The sequence below is a fragment of the Biomphalaria glabrata genome, chromosome 15 (genome assembly GCF_947242115.1).
Source record: "Biomphalaria glabrata chromosome 15, xgBioGlab47.1, whole genome shotgun sequence".
Taxonomy (NCBI): domain Eukaryota; kingdom Metazoa; phylum Mollusca; class Gastropoda; family Planorbidae; genus Biomphalaria; species Biomphalaria glabrata.
In genome coordinates this window covers 20,010,133-20,029,397 of record NC_074725.1, presented here as the reverse complement: position 1 = coordinate 20,029,397, position 19,265 = coordinate 20,010,133, and the positions used below count along the sequence as shown (strand labels likewise).

At 38.4% G+C, this 19,265-nt stretch overlaps 1 protein-coding gene across 11 annotated transcripts in view; it reads left to right on the top strand.

Moving 5' to 3' along the window:
• Positions 1 to 1,349: 1,349 nt before the first annotated feature.
• The window catches only part of LOC106067100 (probable methyltransferase-like protein 24), a 29,335-nt gene continuing 11,419 nt past the window's right edge, over positions 1,350 to 19,265 (top strand). Inside the window, exons 1-6 of one of the 11 annotated variants that reach the window (XM_056012665.1) lie at positions 1,351 to 1,634; positions 5,066 to 5,132; positions 8,618 to 8,678; positions 9,098 to 9,282; positions 13,366 to 13,531; positions 14,789 to 14,907. In XM_056012665.1, the coding sequence (XP_055868640.1) occupies positions 13,402 to 13,531; positions 14,789 to 14,907 (249 nt within the window). In that variant the 5' untranslated portion in view covers positions 1,351 to 1,634; positions 5,066 to 5,132; positions 8,618 to 8,678; positions 9,098 to 9,282; positions 13,366 to 13,401. Of the gene's footprint in view, positions 1,635 to 5,065; positions 5,133 to 8,614; positions 8,679 to 9,097; positions 9,283 to 9,608; positions 9,768 to 13,365; positions 13,532 to 14,788; positions 14,908 to 19,265 lie in introns of those variants that run through there. The other 10 variants (XM_056012663.1, XM_056012666.1, XM_056012664.1 and 7 more) reach the window with 10 other exon arrangements.

Genomic DNA, 19,265 nt, shown 5'->3' with positions numbered 1-19,265 from the left:
GGCGTTATTATATCTTAAATGATAAAACTTGAAATAACTTCTTTTGGTACAAAACTAAATATAAAACTTTTATTACAAAGTAGACGAATTCAACTGGAGGTGAAATAAATGTGACAAACGTAAGCGAAAGTATACAATTTTATTTTAAAATCTAACTCTGGCGTACCCGAGACAGCTTTCGATAATGCCGTTTGTCTTGCATGATTCACACTGCATCGCCACCAGCAGACCACTAGCTTCTTCTCACCCTTATAGAGGGGGCATAAGACGTAAAGAAAACTTATACAGACTCCGGCTGACAACGGCTTTGTCTTTTTTCTGGTGTGGAAAATATGCAGGTCGCAACTGGATTTGCCAAGCCATGTGAAACACTGCACTCATCCTTAATCTTCTTTATCGAAGGCATTTCCATTGTATCTATCTATCTATCTATCTATCTATCTATCTATCTATCTATCTATCTATCTATCTATCTATCTATCTATCTATCTCTCTCTCTCTCTCTCTCTCTCTCTCTCTCTCTATATATATATATATATATATATATATATATATATATATATATATATATATATATATATATATATACAGGGGCGGACTGGCTATATGGGCATTCGGGCAAATGCCCGGTGGGCCGGTATCCCAATGGGCCGGTATGACCACAGTAAGTATCTTCTTTTTTTAAATCACGTCTGTATTTTATAAGATAAGGGCCGCATGGATGCCACTATAAAATTGTTAAATTTTTCATAGTATTCCTTTTTCAGGGGAAGGGGCCTCTGAGCGAAGAATTTTGTTTAAAATATTTTACAGACTCTAGTAAGGCCTACTAATTTAATTTAAAACACAATTTCCGAAATAATGTAATAGCCTACATCGGTAGAGCTTAAACCTTTTAGGGCCTATACACTTTACGATTAAAAAGCAACCTAAAGCCTTTATTCCTTATAAGGACATAGTGTTCACTGTAAGCATGTGTACAGCTTTCGATACATTATCAAATTTAACAGAATGATTTTGAGGACAGGTAGACCTAGAACTGGATGTCCATCATATAATTTACAATTTATGGGCCGGATGGTTTAGAAATGCTCGGGCCGGTTTTGATACTCAGTCCACCCCTGTATATATATATATATATATATATATATATATATTTATTTATCTCTCTCTCTCTCTCTCTCTTTATATATATATACATAGTCCTCTAGCAGCAAATAGAAGAGAGACCTCACATATGGATGATCCCTCATTGACACTCATTCTTGTGAACTGCCCAGCGCAGAAATCGATTCAATGCGTCAGAAAATACCACCGATTTCCCTTTTGAGCTATAAAAATTATTGAGACTGGTCTACTTTTCTCAGCGTAAATGTCTGTGCTAGTTCACCATGACAACCGCAGCCGATCGGACCAGTAATACACATCCTTTCCACTTCGCGCATTGATTCATTGAGAACTCCATTTTTCTAACTAATTACTCGCTCAAGTCTGTGTGAGTACTGAGCTAGGTTTTTGTCAAGTGGGATCAACTTACGCACAGCCGCGGTACGGATAGACCTACTAATGTTTTGTTCAAGGACACTACAGCTGTGTTTATGTGTAATATACAACTAAGATGCATGTTGTCCAGGGTAAGTGGGGCAGACGTTTCTTTATTATATTCATTGTTCATCAGGTTATCGCTGTTATTTAATATATAAAGCAGAATGTAAGGCGTATGTATGTATATATGTATGAATTTATGTATGTATTTTCGTATAATGTATTTATGTATGTATGTATGCCCAGCATAGAAATCAAAACCGTTTGACCAATCTTGATCAAACTTGGCAAAGATACTCCTTAGATCATGGTGGAGACACAGGTGTATGTTCAATGTTCCCCACATAAAGAAAAGACCTAAATTGATCTCTATTAAAGAGCGATTTAAAAAAAAAATAGAAATCGGGTAAACCCGCTCATCGCTGGTCATATTCAGCTAGTTCATTAATAAGGATCTGAACAGAAAAGGATTTTATTTGGGTTTTTGGATGATTGGTATTCTTGGTTTAATCTCGTGTGTTATAGCATTGTGTTCTAGTCATTTTTAATTGGGATAATTTCAGTTTTTTTTATATTTTTATATTGATTTCTAAAACAAATAGAACATTTTCTGTTACGTATTTTAGCATGTCCTCAAGGTCTCATAGTAAGTTGTCACAATATCAACCATTCACCAGAGTCTAGATCTGCGTTCTTAAATCTTTAGATGCTATATGCTTTCACAGAATGAGTACTATTGCACTGTAAAGTTGGTGGGTTGTTGTTGTTTTTTTGATAGTCTAATATAAATAGGTTTACCAGACACATGAACGCCCAAAAGAGGACATAAAGGAGGACGGACACTTATAAGGGATAATATGCAGATAAAAACAAAATAAAGTGTTGGCTGTTAAACTAAATTCACCACCACAGCTCACCACCTCTCCTAGGTCTTAGTCTGTTGGACCTTTTGGGGCACCACACAGAATTTCATGACCTCATTTGGTGTAACGAGGGCTAGATACCTGCATGGCGGCGCCCATCCCTCTCCATGCTCACTGCCGAGTACCTCCAATTAGGTGGTTTGCTTCGGTCCTGTACATGTGACCCGTTTTAGTCCATTCTGGGACTCTTTCACACTGGCTGGTGACCTTAGTCAAGAAGGCCTTTCGCCCAGTGGTGAGATGTTATCACCAACCCCCTCACATGGTTTAGTCCCACCAGCTGAAGCGGTTTTCCAGGGCATGGCGCTTGGAGCCACAGGTGAGAGATTTAGGGGTTGGAAGGGGACTGTCACGAGTCGAGACTGTGACCTATTTTCGACCAGTTTCTAGAAGCCCGAGGTCAAGCCAGTGCTGTCCAGCGTAAAAAAGTTAATTTTAGTCATCCAATCAGAGAAAGAGGTTAAAGGAAAAAAATAGCATAGCTTCTAGAAGGTCAAAGTTAATAAAATAATTAGGGGAGAAGTTTCTAGGATTCTGGACAGTACGATGGAGAAATGTATGAATTAGGGAAAAGTGAGTAAGTCAGGGTCCTCGCATAGTCATGGTTCTTGTAAAGTAATAGATCCTTGCATAGAAACGGTTTTGTAGAGTAATAAGTCTTGTGTTAGTATGAGTTTAAATATTTGCGGGTCCATTAGTTGAAGTTTCATTAGTCATAAGTGAAGTTTTGTGTATCTTTACGTTTTATTGTATGAAGAATTATGTCAAGTTTGTATTGAATTGAGAAGTGACTTACATGTGAAGGTTGAAGAAGTATGTTAAGTTTTGAGAGAATACAGATGTTTCTTCATTGAATTATCAAGTTATAATATAATCCCCGGCTCATTCGTCACAGGGACCAGTCAGACTGTCCACCCAAAGGTGCAGCATGCTGGACCATCAAAGGGACTCTACTCCTTTCCAGTGCCCCCTTTGCCCTAAAATAATATTACATGTAAATGGTACTTTGTGAGAGTGATGCCTTTCTTTGAGGTCACTTTGCCGTGGCCGTGCGTGTATCAACTAGTTCCCTTTTTAAAAAGAACAAACACAATTTAAAAGAAAGAAAAAGAAAAGCGTATCTAAGGGAAGAATTTCACACGTACAACTAAACCTCTCAATAATGGGGATGTTATTTCCCCTGTACGATGTCAAACAAAATAATTTATTACCAATAAGTAATTGACTAATAGTTTTTTTTTTAATTGATTATTGATTCGTTAGGTACTGTAAATAATTTTAAAATATCAACCTGATCTGAAAATGGGTTTGACAATCGACACCATGACATGAGATAATGGCGTAATATTTAATGTAAAAAAAAAATAAAAATTCGAACACTCGTCAGGTGGGAACCCGGGGTGGGGGGATTTTTCTCCCCCCTCCCCATCCCTACATCATAGCTATGTCACTGAAATAATGTGAACACTTATATAAGGAGACCATACCCAACATATTTAGCAACATCTGTGACTACTCAAAGATTTCTTTCCTTGACGATATCAAACAAAATAATTAATTAAAAGTAGTTAATTGAATAATTGGTCAATTTTTTTTTTTCATTTCTTGTCTATGCCAAATGAATATTTGAGTAAAGTTTCTAATTGATCCTAGAATGGGTATAGAAGAAATAGCGTGTACAAACTTTTTTATCAGACAGACAGACTGCGTTGATATTTTTACAAAATTCACAGACCTTAAGGCCTAAGTAGTTCAGATAACAATTAAACATACGGTTCAGAAACATGGAGAGTCACTTAACAAAAAATGAAAAAACTCCAGACTTTTGTTTACACACGCGGATATTGGGACTTAGGGGGACGGAAAGGACAACTACTGTCAAGCTGTGGTAGAGAGCTAGACAAAAGTCGAAAGTGGAGATGGACAGAGCACTCACAACGTAAGTCAGCTACTAATATTGCAAGTCAGGCACTTGATTGGAATCGGCAAGGAAAGAGGAAAGTGGGCAGACCCAAGCAAACCCGGAAGAGGTCAGTCATCAGTGTAGCTGAGGGTACTGGAATGACATGGGAGCAGATGAAGAAAGCTGCTCAGAACCGAGTTCGGTGGAGAGATGTGGTTGCGGCTCTAAGCTCCCCTTGGATATCACAGGATAAGGTTAATAAGTCATTCTTAAATACATACGGACACCACTGTCTCAGAGGTGTGGTTGCGGCCCTATGCTCCACTGGGAAATCACAGGATTAAGTCAATAAGTCATTCTTAAATACATATGGACACCACTGTCTTAGTAAGGAAGCTGTCATAACGAGTTCTCTTTGTGTCCTGCAAATGATTTCAAGTTGCAGTAACCTACTGGTCAAACAACATTGAGTTTCTGAGAAGATATAAAAGAATGAGTTTGATTATTGGATTATGTCGATCTGGTGCGCAAAGGGGCACTCGTTCAAGATAATAAAGCATTGTTTTTCCGCCATGACTTTAATGGTAGCTGTTTTCTCATTGCTGAATGTAAACCTAGATCTTGATTAACATGGAGGCAGCGGTATTACAGTATACAATAGAGTAAAAGACGGATATTTATTTTTACATTTTAGGTAAATGGCTGCCGGACGGAGCACTTGACACAAAAAGAAGGCACGTCCTCCTTTTGCCGGATGTCTGGTAATCCAAAATATAAAGTGTTAGATATGTCTGTTTCACAATAAACTTAACAATGTCAAAGACTCTAAACTTTAATGATGCCGACTAAATATTGTTAAAAATTGTAGTGCAGTGTGTCTTATTTAGTTATCTCTTTCTTTGACCTTTCCTTTGCACCAGGGGGTCAAGATGAGGCCAGATAACCCCCCCCCAACCCTTTCCCATCTACGAAGAGTTGTTAATCCAGTAAGATAGGAGCCATTTTTACGAAACAACGAGATCACGCACACACACACACACATACACATACACACACTTTCACCCAGACACCCACACTCAAACTTTTAAACCAATTCTCCTTCACCATCACCTACCCCTTAAGTCTGTTGAACTGATGGGGCACCACACATGATCTGTCAACCGTCTTTCTCCCTTCCTCCTCTCGGTCCTATGCCTCAGATAGAATCTCTTTCAACGTCCATTTTTTTTTATGTTGTCTTCTCATCGCTTTCTCTGTCTGCCTCTTCTTTTCCCTGGTACTGTACCCTGAAGGAAGGTCTCTGTGAGCCCTGGGGACCTTTTCATATAGCCATAAAGTTTTAGTTTGCGTTTTCTTTTTGTACGATAGTTAGCAGGTCATCGTGGGGCCCAATGAGCCCTTTTTTTTAAATCTCTTCGTTTGGGACGCGGTCTTTGACACTATTAATAATAAATATAAATACGAGTCGAATTTATGTTTGACGTAACAGCCTAAATAATAAAACGCAATCCCATGTGTGAATCGCAGCTGTTTCTAGGGGGGCAGGTTCGGCCTTGGGCCTCGCACTGGACTCACTCCTATCTCTAAATCTATGATGATTCAATTTTATTCATCAATGTTTATATCTACTTGTTAAGATACAAATGTTAGAAGACCATTAATTCTTCCTTTCGGTGATATTTTGAGACGTTATTTTTAGTCTGGTGATCATGAGTCGTCCATGAAGCAGATTCACGCTGTATGAATTTAACTTAATTGTTGATTTAGATATTGATATAGGAAGATCTTTCGGTCTTAAGTTTGTGTTTTTCATATTTCAAATTCCACCCACTGAACAGGCTGTAAGTTTTCATCATGCTCTGGCTATAATTAAAAAAAAAACAGAAATGGAAAGTGGTTTGAGTGCTGGGACAAGTCCCAAAAAGCCTGTGGAGTCTGGGAGCGCAGGAGGCGCCCTGACCGCACTTTCCCATGGTGGAGGGTATCCAGGCCTGCACAAGCTATTATAGCACATTGCAGGACAGGCCACTGTCTTTGGCTCATATTTCTCACGGCTATGGCCAAATTTCGATTCTCAGTGCCCCCGTTGCGGGGAAGAAGAGGAAACCGTGCCTCATATTCTGTTTTACTGCCCCAGACTTGCTGATCTCCGACTCGACAGGTCTGGGAAACCAAAAATTCTCGACCTGTATGGTGACGTGTATGCACTACGCAAGACAGCAGGGTTTCTGTCCAGGGCTTTTGCAAGAGAGGATTTAAACCTCTCAAGCCCTCACTCAAATGGAGTTTGATGATGATGATGATTTCATGTGGGGCCACCCTACATACTTCCCCACCAAGGCCGGCCCTGTAGAGGGTCTTATTTTTATGTTTCAGTAAAGCTGCTCAGGCGTAGCGTCGTTCTTTTGGTTGTCTGAGGAATTCGTTATGTCCCACCTTGTGGAGTCTCCTCTGGAAACTCTTAAGATTTTGTGTCATTCATGATGCTAGTCCTGCGTGTCATGGGTAGGGGCGTGACCTCCGAAGGTGCCGGTAGGGGAAGGTGACTAAGAGGGATCCGAACTTACGGGCCTCCTCTCAATGCCTGTTTGGATCGCAAACAACCTCTTGATACACGCAGCTCCATGCTTGAGTGAGCAAACGAAATGAAGGGTAGTCATGGGGGCGGGTGGGGGGGGGGGAGAAGAGCTTAGTGTCCAGACTACTGGATCTATTGACGTGAACACGACCTTTCTTTTTTTTTTATAGGAAACCTGAGAATTTGCGCTATTCAATTTTAGCTTTGTCATCATAGGAATCATTGGGTCTTAGGCCTCTTTTGTTTGCCTCTTTTGTGGGGGCTTTATATGCCTCTTTTTTGGGCCCTCCAGCTTCTTTAGTGGGCTTTTTATTTCTTTAATAACATATATATTTTTTTATTTTTTTATTTGTAAGTTCTCACATTTCACAAACATTAAATCATAAAGAATTAAAGAGAACATTTGAAACATGATTAACTTATACCTTACTGCTTTACAAAAATATAATAATAGTAATGAAAATATTATTTAATAGCAAAGACAGGCTACATAACTATTGAAACCCTCAGAGACAGAAAAATGATACAAGGATTAGCATATCAACAACTAAAGGATAACCAACCAAAATTAAAAGCAAATATACACCAACACTTCCACACTAACACATGCATGACCTTTCTTTAGCGATGGGCTATCTAGCTTCCTTCTCCACAGCGTTCCACATTGTACTTAAGTTTCTTCCTCCCGCGTGTGTAATTATGAACTTAATTTAACTGTGACCTCCTTACAGCACAGAAGTTGACGATTGAAAAAACACAAATCCAGCAACAATGGGTCGTTCTCTGGGTTATCTGCTTGTGTGCCTAAACTTAGGTCTCCTTTGTTTCCAAGACTTAAGACTTCTCCTTTGATCTATATTTAAGCTTGGGTCTGTTTCATTTTCTTTGATTTATTTTTCTTTGAGCTTGATTCTGCTTTGAAATATTATTATTTCTGTCTTATGTTATATCTGCTTTGTTTTTATCTCAGCCTAGGACTGCGTTGTTTACAAAACTAATATCAACCCAGTGAACCCACTGTCTGGTAAAAGGTGTATACACGTTAGTTCTCCCCCCCCCCCCTCCCCTAATCTTGGATCAAGTGGAAAGTTTGCACAATTATTTCATAATCAATTAGTTATTTAACTATTTGTAATTAATTATTTTGTTTGGCAAGAGAAGGACATTGTACTTGACAGATGTAGTGGTATAAGCTGGATTAGTTCCCTTGAGAAGGCTTCAGCCCTGAGTTTGTATTCAAGTCGTACAACTTTTTACAAAGCTGTCTGTCTGTCTGTCTGTCTGGTAAAAAGTTTGAATTTGTATCCCTCTTCCCATTATCGGATCAAGTTGAAACTTTGCACAATTATTCATTGAACCGGACAAGACATTAATCTATAAAAAAAAATTAACCAATTAGTTAATTAGATATTGGTGATTAATTGTTTTGTTTGATATCGAAATAAGGGGAATAAATGCTTCTTAAAGAGAGATGTGTATGTATATATGGATTTAATCCCATTATTATGTTTTGACACGTTTTTTTTTCTACCACTTTTAATTCCCGAATCAAGTTGAAATTTTGCATAATTATTTATAGTCGATGGTAATACAAGAATCAATTTAAAAAAATGGACCTGTTAGTTAATCAATTAGAACTTATTAATTCATTTTTGTTTTATATAGCAGAAAGGGAGCTAAACTCTGCAATTTTAGATATATGACAGTATTTGGCGGTTCTTTCCCTTAGGTAAGTTTTGATTTTAAAAAGATAACCTTTTTTATTGCCTGTTTTTATATATGAAATATATTTCATAAAGCGATCAATGTAACATTTAATCAGATACCACTCCCCTCCCCCCCCCCCCTTTCCCATCTGGTCCAGACACATGATAATCTCATAGCGCTTTTAGAAAGCTAAAAGCATGAAATTACGCTAAACAAAAACAAACGGTAAAAATATTTCTAGTCACACAGATTTATTATTGTTGGTCTAGGTCTATTTCAAATTTAATAAAATGACTGATCCAAGATGATTGATACAATAGTACATAAAATATTCGTTAAGTATTTCTTATCTGTCAAAGCTTAGGGCTGCCTTGTTTTTTCTCGCAGATTGTTTCTCCTTTGTCCTGTCAATGATTAAGATACTTACGTTTTATTTTCTAGGTTCTCTACGCAAAAGAGCATTGATGTTTGAAATGGGATTGGCTTCCAAACCGGTGGCTTTCTGGCCCAAACCTCGGTGAACACTGGGATATTTCTTCTTCCTCGTTCTCATTTATATGTTTGATGGCTCAGACTAGTGATCCAATTTCTGCCATGATCTGCGCAGAGGTTTTCAGATTCTACAGGTCTTCCTATAGTATTTTTTCTATATGGGTGTTTCGGGGTCAGTGTCTTGTTCGGGCCGCTTGATAAGTATACAGCTTTGAAGAACATTCTATGGTGATTATTATTACTTTACTTTATCTATACTTGACGTATACTGTAGGTCTTTGGTTAGTTCATGTTTTAATAATACCAATGCCAAAGTCTTTGATTCCGAAGATAAAGGATAAATTAAGTGATCCGAATTTTTATTATTTTTTTATTTTTGTTGTAAGAAAAAAATAAATAAGATTTTTTGTATTTTCCCATTTTTAGAAGAAATGCGAACCATGTGCGAACTAGGACTTGATATGTTTTGAACATGCGCACATCCTAAAATCCGTTTATTTCCTGTTTTCTTTCGACTCTAAATTAAAGACCTTTAGAGATTTAGAACTAGATCTAAAGTTGAGATCTAGAAGAATTCGGACCAGTCTAGATAGATAAGATGTCTATATCTAGATCTAGGGTAATACTAATCATTACAAGTACACCTAGAACTAAATTCTTTAATTTGAATTATTTCGACCTACATTTAGATCTAGATCTAGACGTTGATTGGCTGCTTGAGCGTGTGGAAATGGCCGCTATTCGCTTTGTCTTTGAGCTGTTGTTAATAGACTCTCTATGGGCCCTAATTTGAGCCCTGCCCACGTCCTGCGGTCCTCCTGGGGCTTTGGACAAAACTAGAAACATTAATACTAATTTCTGATGAATTAGAAATTGATCTAGGCATACATCTTGCATTTTTTTTCTTTTTAACCATACGACTATAGACATAGAATAGATTGGGTCTAGCTCTAGAGTACTGGAACTATTAGCTTAGGTTGCCTAGAGGTAGATCCAGCACAGATGAAATGTGAATATAATGTTATTATGACCTAACTTCCTCTTGGAGAGCTCTGTAGATGGCGTAAAATGGACCTTTGGCTAACCCTACCTTGTGCTATGGATATTCCAGTCACAGCTAAAATAACAAGATGACCACACTCATGACTAAGAACGCCCTTAAAATGCGGGGATTTTACTAAAAGCCAAAGGAAACCTTCCAGCGTACCCGCTAATAGCAGAAAAAAACTTTTTTTTTTCGTTGGTAAAGACCGTGCAAGAGCTTAGAGTTCAGTAGTAGAAATCTGGCTAGATGAAGAAGACAAGTCATGATAAAGAAAATACTTTGTTTACAAAACTATGGAAAACGACTCACATCCTCCACTCAAGGGTCACGTGACCCTCATTGCCTGATAAAAACTCAATAGACCTTATTCACCAATCGTAAATAAACAACATTTAGTCACGTGAAAATATTGATAAAACAACAAAAAAAAACTGTCATGTGAAAGCCATTATGTATTAGAAATTAGATCGTAATTTGTATAGAAGAGATAGAGAATCACGTGGCCAAATTTTGTTTGTTTACGATTTGTGACTGAGGTCCATTCGCCACTTCACTTTCAGTGACCACTTGCTTGTCACACTTGAGAAAAGTGTGCAAGACTAAATGTGTGTTCGTTTCTTTCCTACTCTCAGTGTCTCTCTCTGACTCTCTCACTGTCTCTCTTACTCTCTCTCTCAATGTCTCTCTCTCTTTCTTTATCTCCGTTTCTTTCTGTCTCCCTCTCTATCTCTCGCTCTCTCTCTCTCTCTCTCTTCTCTCTCTCTCTCTCTCTTCTGTCTCTCTCTCCCTCTTATTAATGGCAAAGTCTTCGGTTTGGAAGATAAAGGATGAGTGCAGTGTTTCACATTACACAGCCCAGTTGCAACCTGCATATTTTTCCGCATCTGAGGGTGGCGTCCGTAGCATCGTCCCCCCCTTCCTTGCCTTCCACTTACTACGCCTCTGGCTGTGGCTCTTTTTTTTTCCAACGTATGACATCCAACTCTCGTCGTGAACTGACTTAGGGACAGAGGCGTAGCTAAGGTCGGGGGGAGGGTGGAAGAGGCAGATTTGAAAATCCCCCCGGCCCCTACTTGAGGGGGAGCCCCAATTTTTTTACATTAAATTTACAATATTACGCAAAATGCCGGGGCCCCCAAAGAGGCCAAGCCCTCCCCGGGACCCCAAATGACGGCAAATTTCTTGCTACGCCACTGCTTAGGGAGAAGTATCGATGTCGTGTGGGTGTCAGGTGTGAAACAATGAATATCAGAATTGAAGACACAGGTGCGTGTAGACCGTCTGACACTAACGACCTGTAAACATGTAGTCATTAATTCTTAATAGCAAAGTTTCTTTTAGAGCGTATGAGAGTTCTTATATTTGTATAAATAATGTATTAGAAACATGTAGACTTGCGATCTATCCAAAGTTCCCCTTGCCATTTATAGAGCAGATGATGCAATGACCATCTGTCTTGGGTGCCTGGCTTAATTAAGTTGGTTAAAGTAAAGGCGTTTTGGTCGTTGTGCTGGCCAGACGAGATCCTCGTTAATAGATAAATAGTTAGTAGAATAGTTAAATCATAAATGTAGTGGCTGTAAGTTGCTAACCATTGAGCTAGTGAGATTGTGAAAGTTGCGAGACATTATGCTTGTATTATTATTACAGGAAACAGCCTCTCCAAGCGCGGTGGCTGAGTGGTAGGGCCTTTGGCTTCCGGCCCCGGGTTCGAATCCTGGTGTAAGCCAGGATTTTACTTTCGGAACCTTTGGGGCACCTCTGAGTCCACCCAGCTCTAATGGATACCTGACTTTAGTTGGGGAACAGTGAAGGCGGTTGGTCGTTGTGCTGGCCACATGAAACCTTCGTTAAAAGTGGGCCAGAGAAACATATGACCTTTATACACAGGGCCGGTCCTAGAGATTGCGGGGCCCTATGCGAAACGGATAGCGCGGGGCCTATTCTGGGTTGTGATAAGGATAATAAGTGAAAACTAAGATTTTGTATTAGAAAATAAATTCGTCTTTGCATTTTATTCATACTTTACTAAGTACAAAACCACTGTCAAATTAGCTTACATGACACCCAGAAATGACAACTATGTCTGTGTTTTAGGAGATTTGCATCAGTTTTCAGAAGATTTTAATAATTTCAGGAGATTTTCATGACTTTTCGCATATTTTACATTCATGAGAATTCCAGAAACCCTTTAATAATGTTAAAATGGTTTATGAAAGTGCGGGGCCCACAGCGGCCGCATAGGTTGCAGTGGCCCAAGACCGGCCCTGTTTATACATATAAATATAAATACGTCCTATATATCGCAAAGTCTGAAAGGTAAACTTTACAAAGCTTATATTAAGTGTAATTGTATCAATTAGTTTGGATCAGTTGTGTAATTGAATATATCCTTAATATAAACTGTAAGACCTACATCTGTTAGATTACAAATATTTGAACCAATGGATCTCATTCACCAATCGTAAACAAACAACATTTGGTCACGTGGTTTTCTATCTCTTCTATACAAATTACGTAATACACACAGGCTGACACGTGACAGTTTTTTTTCATTGTTTTATCAATATTATCACTTGGCTAAATGTTGTTTGTATACGATTGGGGAATGAGGTCCATTGTTTTTGTTTAGCTGTTTGCTTTCTCAATGCGCTATGATGTGTCTGGACCAGTTGGGAAAGGGGGAGGGAAGAAGGGGGTATCTTGGTGAATGTTTACATGATCGTTTTTTAAATGCATAAAAAAATGTTCACTCAGGGCTCAAGTCCTCAAGGGGACTAATTCAACTTATATCACCACCTCTGTTAAATGCGGTTTCTTTCCCTTGTTCAAGATGCCAAACAAAATATTTAATTACCGATAGTTAATTAACTTTGTTGATTCTTGTGTTTTTCATCAAAATAAATAATTGTGCAGAATTTCAGCTTAATCTGAGATTGGGTGTGAGAGAAATAATTTTTTACCAGACAGACAGTGAGTTGATATAAGCTTTGTACCCCCCCCCCCCCAATATACATCCACCAAACGTCTAGATCATTCTGGTGGAGACTGCGAACTTTCCTAGGCCTCTATTCTTGCTGGACCTTTTCTAGAACTATCCTATACTTACAATTGCCATAGTATTAGTGTATACCATGTATCCCAACTAACTAATGCTTTCCTTCTCTATTAGTTCAGGGTAAGACTCAACAACGCAGACCTATCGAGAATGTCTTCACTCCTCATCAAAATTCTAATCTTGTTGGGCGTTGCTGCAGCCGCAGTTTTCGTCCTGTTTCAGCTGGGCTCGTCTGCCGCGAGCTTCACCTTTGAATTTCGAGAAGACGTCATCGATCTCAGTAAGTAACATTTTATGTATCAGCTCAAATCAAATCGCACGAGTCGCCCTGCGCGTGACATGAACAGAGTCGATACAATCAATACTTCCCCCTTAAAGTTCTGGTTTACTTAGTGCAAGAAAAATGCGTATTTAAAATAGATTTTTGTTTTTTGTCTGATGCTTTCAAACTCAGTTGAATAATTATAGCTTTTATATAGCGCTACTTTCATGCTTATAGCAAGCTCAGAGCGCTTTGGTCCAATCTCATTTGTAGACCTGTGGAACAGGGGGGGGGGAAGGTGCTCAGTAAGCACAACCCAGTTCTAGTTGGGTGTCGAGCCCCCTTCATAGGTATCCAAGACAAGACAAGTTCAAGCGTACTTAGCCTCTCGATCAACATGAAATAAAACAAGTCATCCGATGAGAACTGAAAAATAAAGTATGAATCACTTGTACCATGATGACTGACATAAAATAGTATCATAGAATAAATAAAGCATAGCGAAGATCAATAGTAGTCCACCCAAGAGTAAGCGTACTGAGCAATCTACTTGGAACTTGGAACCAACGACCAACAACTAACGACAAAAGACAATGTACAATGACCCGATAGCTTAGCTCTACACGTTTCTTTTGTAGTACCTTATGTAAAAAACAAACAAACAGTAAAGTTTCCCCTTTCAGACCTTAAGATCTATGGGGCAGATGATGTTAAGGTCATCTGTTTCTTTAGCCAACGGTTAACGAGCAGGGTGTTATGTGGCCAGCACAACGACCAACCGCCTTTACTTTGGCCAACTAAAGTCAGGTACCCCAGGTTGGTGCGCCCTAAAAATCCAGAAATTCAAAAGCCCAGTCTTCACCGGGATTCGAACCCAGGACCTCAGGTTCGGAAGCCAAGCGCTTAACCATTCGACCACCGCGCCCCCAGTACCTTTTGTAGTACCGTACAAAAATTTTCCTGTATCGTTTACATCCTAGAAAGTAAACTCTCCAAGATTCTGTCTTAACACTACATCTAATTTATTCAAATCGAGGTTATGTAGAAGAATTAGCTTTTTTTCCCCCACACTCACGCATTGTCACCTAATATTAGGGACTGTTCACGTACAACTGGCCAGCTACTATCGTGAGCTGTCAATTGTAACATATGTGGCATACATCGTGGCGAATCCTCACTTCTGACACCAGAGACATCAGTTTTTTAAAAGAAATAATTGTCTGTATAAAAAAACACACTTCTTTTTAATGTTGATTGTTTTATTCCTACTTTCAGATATACTGAATACTGTTAGAAGAGAAGCTAACGTCGGGAACCTGTCGGATGTGAATCTCGACGAACTCAGTACACGAGAGCTCCTCTTGACAATGCACAGTCACATCGACAATGCAAATGTAGGTTAACTTAGCGCTGTTAAAATACCAAGCAATATGGAGAAAAAAACAACAGTTCAGTAACTTGTATGTAATAATTTAGGTACTAAGCAGATCGCAGCGTGCTATAAAGTGAATCCCCAATATACTAAAGGGGTCTCACTGTCCTGTTCTATAACAATAGTCTACTTTTACTTTTCGACTTCCAGTTCGCTTATTACTCGTGAACTTGCAGTTGGCATATCACCCATGAAGCTAATTTCTATGTTGCAGTTCGCATGTAAGCAATCAGCCTACTTTCTAACTGGCAGTTTTCATATAAGCAATCAGCCTACTTTCTAACTGGCAGTTTTCATATAAGCAATCAGCCTACTTTCTAACTGGCAGTTTTCATATAAGCAATCAGCCTACTTTCTAACTGACAGTTTCATATAAGCAATCAGCCTACTTTCTAACTGGCAGTTTTCATATAAGCAATCAGCCTACTTTCTAACTGGCAGTTTTCATATAAGCAATCAGCCTACTTTCTAACTGGCAGTTTTCATATAAGCAATCAGCCTACTTTCTAACTGGCAGTTTTCATATAAGCAATCAGCCTACTTTCTAACTGGCTGTTTTCATATAAGCAATCAGCCTACTTTTTCTAACTGGCAGTTTTCATATAAGCAATCAGCCTACTTTCTAACTGGCAGTTTTCATATAAGCAATCAGCCTACCTTCTAACTGGCAGTTTTCATATAAGCAATCAGCCTACTTTCTAACTGGCTGTTTTCATATAAGCAATGAGCCTACTTTCTAACTGGCAGTTTTCATATAAGCAATGAGCCTACTTTCTAACTGGCTGTTTTCATATAAGCAATCAGCCTACTTTCTAACTGGCAGTTTTCATATAAGCAATCAGCCTACTTTCTAACTGGCTGTTTTCATATAAGCAATCAGCCTACTTTCTAACTGGCAGTTTTCATATAAGCAATCAGCCTACTTTCTAACTGGCTGTTTTCATATAAGCAATCAGCCTACTTTCTAACTGGCAGTTTTCATATAAGCAATCAGCCTACCTTCTAACTGGCAGTTTTCATATAAGCAATCAGCCTACCTTCTAACTGGCTGTTTTCATATAAGCAATCAGCCTACTTTCTAACTGGCAGTTTTCATATAAGCAATCAGCCTACTTTCTAACTGGCAGTTTTCATATAAGCAATCAGCCTACCTTCTAACTGGCTGTTTTCATATAAGCAATCAGCCTACTTTCTAACTGGCAGTTTTCATATAAGCAATCAGCCTACTTTCTAACTGGCAGTTTTCATATAAGCAATCAGCCTACCTTCTAACTGGCTGTTTTCATATAAGCAATCAGCCTACTTTCTAACTGGCAGTTTTCATATAAGCAATCAGCCTACCTTCTATCTGGCTGTTTTCATATAAGCAATCAGCCTACTTTCTAACTGGCAGTTTTCATATAAGCAATCAGCCTACTTTCTAACTGGCTGTTTTCATATAAGCAATGAGCCTACCTTCTAACTAGCTGTTTTTATATAAGCAATAAGCCTACCTTCTAACTGGCTGTTTTTATATAAGCAATGAGCCCACCTTCTAACTGGCTGTTTTCATATAAGCAATGAGGCTACCTTCTAACTGGCTGTTTTTATATAAGCAATCAGCCTACCTTCTAACTGGCTGTTTTTATATAAGCAATGAGCCCACCTTCTAACTGGCTGTTTTCATATAAGCAATGAGCCTACTTTCAAACTGTCTGTTTTCATATAAGCAATCAGCCTACCTTCTAACTGTCTGTTTTCATATAAGCAATGAGCCTAATTTCTAACTGGCTGTTTTTATATAAGCAATGAGCCTACTTTCTAACTGGCTGTTTTCATATAAGCAATGAGCCTACTTTCTAACTGGCTGTTTTCATATAAGCAATGAGCCTACTTTCTAACTGGCTGTTTTCATATAAGCAATGAGCCTACCTTCTAACTGGCTGTTTTTATATAAGCAATGAGATCACCTTCTAACTGGCTGTTTTCATATAAGCAATCAGCCTACTTTCTAACTAGCTGTTTTTATATAAGCAATGAGCCTACCTTCTAACTGGCTGTTGTTATATAAGAAATGAGCCTACCTTCTAACTAGCTGTTTTCATATAAGCAATGAGCCTACTTTCTAACTGGCTGTTTTCATATAAGCAATGAGCCTACTTTCTAACTGGCTGTTTTTATATAAGCAATGAGCCTACTTTCTAACTGGCTGTTTTCATATAAGCAATGAGCCTACTTTCTAACTGGCTGTTTTCATATAAGCAATGAGCCTACTTTCTAACTAGCTGTTTTTATGAAAGCAATGAGCCTACCTTCTAACTGGCTGTTTTTATATAAGCAATGAGCCCACCTTCTAACTGGCTGTTTTCATATAAGCAATGAGCCTACCTTCTAACTGGCAGTTTTCATATAAGCAATCAGCCTACCTTCTAACTAGCTGTTTTTATATAAGCAATCAGCCTACTTTCTAACTGGCAGTTTTCATATAAGCAATGAGCCAACCTTCTAACTGGCAGTTTTCATATAAGCAATCAGCCTACCTTCTAACTGGCTGTTTTTATATAAGCAATGAGCCTACTTTCTAACTGGCTGTTTTCATATAAGCAATGAGCCTACTTTCTAACTGACTGTTTTCATATAAGCAATGAGCCTACCTTCTAAATGGCTGTTTTCATATAAGCAATGAGCCTACCTTCTAACTGGCTGTTTTCATATAAGCAATGAGTCTACCTTCTAACTGGCTGTTTTCATATAAGCAATAAGCCTACCTTCTAACTGGCTGTTTTCATATAAGCAATAAGCCTACCTTCTAACTGGCTGTTTTCATATAAGCAATAAGCCTACCTTCTAACTGGCTGTTTTCATATAAGCAATAAGCCCTCCTTCTAACTGGCTGTTTTTATATAAGCAATGAGCCCTCCTTCTAACTGGCTGTTTTTATATAAGCAATGAGCCTACCTTCTAACTGGATGTTTTCGTATATATAAAGAGACTACCTTCTAACTGGCTGTTTTCATATAAGCAATCAGCCTACTTTCTGACTGGCTGTTTTTATATAAGCAATGAGTCTACCTTCTAACTGGCTGTTTTCATATAAGCAATGAGTCTACCTTCTAACTGGCTGTTTTCATATAAGCAATCAGCCTACCTTCTAACTGGCTGTTTTTATATAAGCAATGAGCCTACCTTCTAACTGGCTTTTTTCATATAAGCAATCAGCCTACTTTCTAACTGGCTTTTTTTATATAAGCAATGAGCCTACCTTCTAACTGGCTGTTTTCATATAAGCAATGAGTCTACCTTCTAACTGGCTGTTTTTATATAAGCAATGAGTCTAACTTCTAACTGGCTGTTTTTATATAAGCAATGAGCCTACCTTCTAACTGGCTGTTTTCATATAAGCAATGAGTCTACCTTCTAACTGGCTGTTTTCATATAAGCAATCAGCCTACCTTCTAACTGGCTGTTTTTATATAAGCAATGAGCCCTCCTTCTAACTGACTGTTTTTATATAAGCAATGAGTCTACCTTCTAACTGGCTGTTTTTATATAAGCAATGAGCCCTCCTTCTAACTGACTGTTTTTATATAAGCAATGAGTCTACCTTCTAACTGGCTGTTTTTATATAAGCAATGAGCCTACCTTCTAACCGGCTGTTTTTATATAAGCAATGAGCCCTCCTTCTAACTGACTGTTTTTATATAAGCAATGAGTCTACCTTCTAACTGGCTGTTTTTATATAAGCAATGAGCCCTCCTTCTAACTGACTGTTTTTATATAAGCAATGAGTCTACCTTCTAACTGGCTGTTTTTATATAAGCAATGAGCCCTCCTTCTAACTGGCTGTTTTCATATAAGCAATGAGTCTACCTTCTAACTGGCTGTTTTCATATAAGCAATGAGTCTACCTTCTAACTGGCTGTTTTCATATAAGCAATGAGTCTACCTTCTAACTGGCTGTTTTCATATAAGCAATGAGTCTACCTTCTAACTGGCTGTTTTCATATAAGCAATGAGTCTACCTTCTAACTGGCTGTTTTCATATAAGCAATGAGTCTACCTTCTAACTGGCTGTTTTCATATAAGCAATGAGTCTACCTTCTAACTGGCTGTTTTTATATAAGCAATGAGTCTACCTTCTAACTGGCTGTTTTCATATAAGCAATGAGTCTACCTTCTAACTGGCTGTTTTCATATAAGCAATGAGTCTACCTTCTAACTGGCTGTTTTCATATAAGCAATGAGTCTACCTTCTAACTGGCTGTTTTCATATAAGCAATGAGTCTACCTTCTAACTGGCTGTTTTCATATAAGCAATGAGTCTACCTTCTAACTGGCTGT